The following is a 1,096-nucleotide window of genomic DNA, read 5'->3' as shown; positions in this document are numbered from 1 at the left end:
CGCTCGAAAGATTTCATGTGTCGCCCGCACATGAGCCAGTCCAGGGGCACTGGCAATACATATATGCACAAATGTACATGCACTCACACAAAAATATACTTACCAAAATGTATAAACACAAATGCACATGCAAGTCCACAAGCAAACAAAAGAAAGAAATCCATGAACAAAAATATGAACACACAATTACACACAGAGGCAAATAGAAACAAAGGCCAACACAAAACCACACTGACTCACAAAATCATAAGCACACAAATATAAAGACATACAGAAGAAATACACAAATACAGAAGCAGTCATATATGCAAATATATAAAATACACATATACAAGCACATACATACAAACACAAATAATATAGAAGAATCAAATTTCATGAAATGTTTATTTTAATCAATGGTTCCAGGACATTCATAAATTGGTCAGAGAATTGTTTATCAGAAAATTTTTCTATGTGTGATCGTGCATTTCTGCGGATATTCATTTTCTCCTTTTCGGACAAATTAAATATTGTTCTCATGGCATCTGAATAACTATCCACATCTGAAGCTAGAAAACCTGTTCTATTTTCATCATGTTGCACAACAATGTCCATCTTGGGGCCGCCAGAGTCATGAGCCAAAATTATCGTCCCAGCAGCCATGCACTCTACAACACCTGTAAAAAGATGAAACAAGATTTTATTTGTTGATAGCATTGTATATAAGAAGTGCCAAAAGGTATTGTGCTACATCTATGACCTGATCATTGATACCATTCCATTGTATAGGGATGCAGAAGAACTTTGACACCTTGAAGTAACTCTATATGTTATGTAATCAAGAAATAAATAGATATGAATGCAACAGTAACTGCACTTGTTTTAATTGGGTGTCATAAGTCCACTAACATGTAAGTACTAGTCTTGGAGGCCCTAAGAAGAGTCACAGACACTGCACTTTTTCCTAACTAAGAAAAGAATAATAATAAAAATGATAACAGGCATAAAAAAAAAGGGCATTCAAGAAAGTAATCCTTGTGATATTTGGTTATGTACTTCTTCATACACACATGCACAAACATAATAATGAAATACATAGTTAACACTTTATCAT

The 1,096-nt window shown here is 34.0% G+C and overlaps 1 protein-coding gene across 6 annotated transcripts in view; it reads right to left on the bottom strand.

The window, feature by feature from the left end:
• Positions 1-368: 368 nt before the first annotated feature.
• The window catches only part of LOC106869257 (GDP-Man:Man(3)GlcNAc(2)-PP-Dol alpha-1,2-mannosyltransferase), a 15,959-nt gene continuing 15,231 nt past the window's right edge, over positions 369-1,096 (bottom strand). For all 6 annotated transcript variants that reach the window (XM_014914924.2, XM_014914921.2, XM_014914925.1 and 3 more), the window contains one exon: positions 369-659. In XM_014914924.2, the coding sequence (XP_014770410.1) occupies positions 376-659 (284 nt within the window). In that variant the 3' untranslated portion in view covers positions 369-375. The remainder of the gene's footprint in view (positions 660-1,096) is intronic.

The sequence above is a fragment of the Octopus bimaculoides genome, chromosome 5 (genome assembly GCF_001194135.2).
Source record: "Octopus bimaculoides isolate UCB-OBI-ISO-001 chromosome 5, ASM119413v2, whole genome shotgun sequence".
Taxonomy (NCBI): domain Eukaryota; kingdom Metazoa; phylum Mollusca; class Cephalopoda; order Octopoda; family Octopodidae; genus Octopus; species Octopus bimaculoides.
The sequence above is the reverse complement of the archived record's forward strand: the minus strand, read 5'-3'. Positions and strand labels throughout refer to the sequence as shown.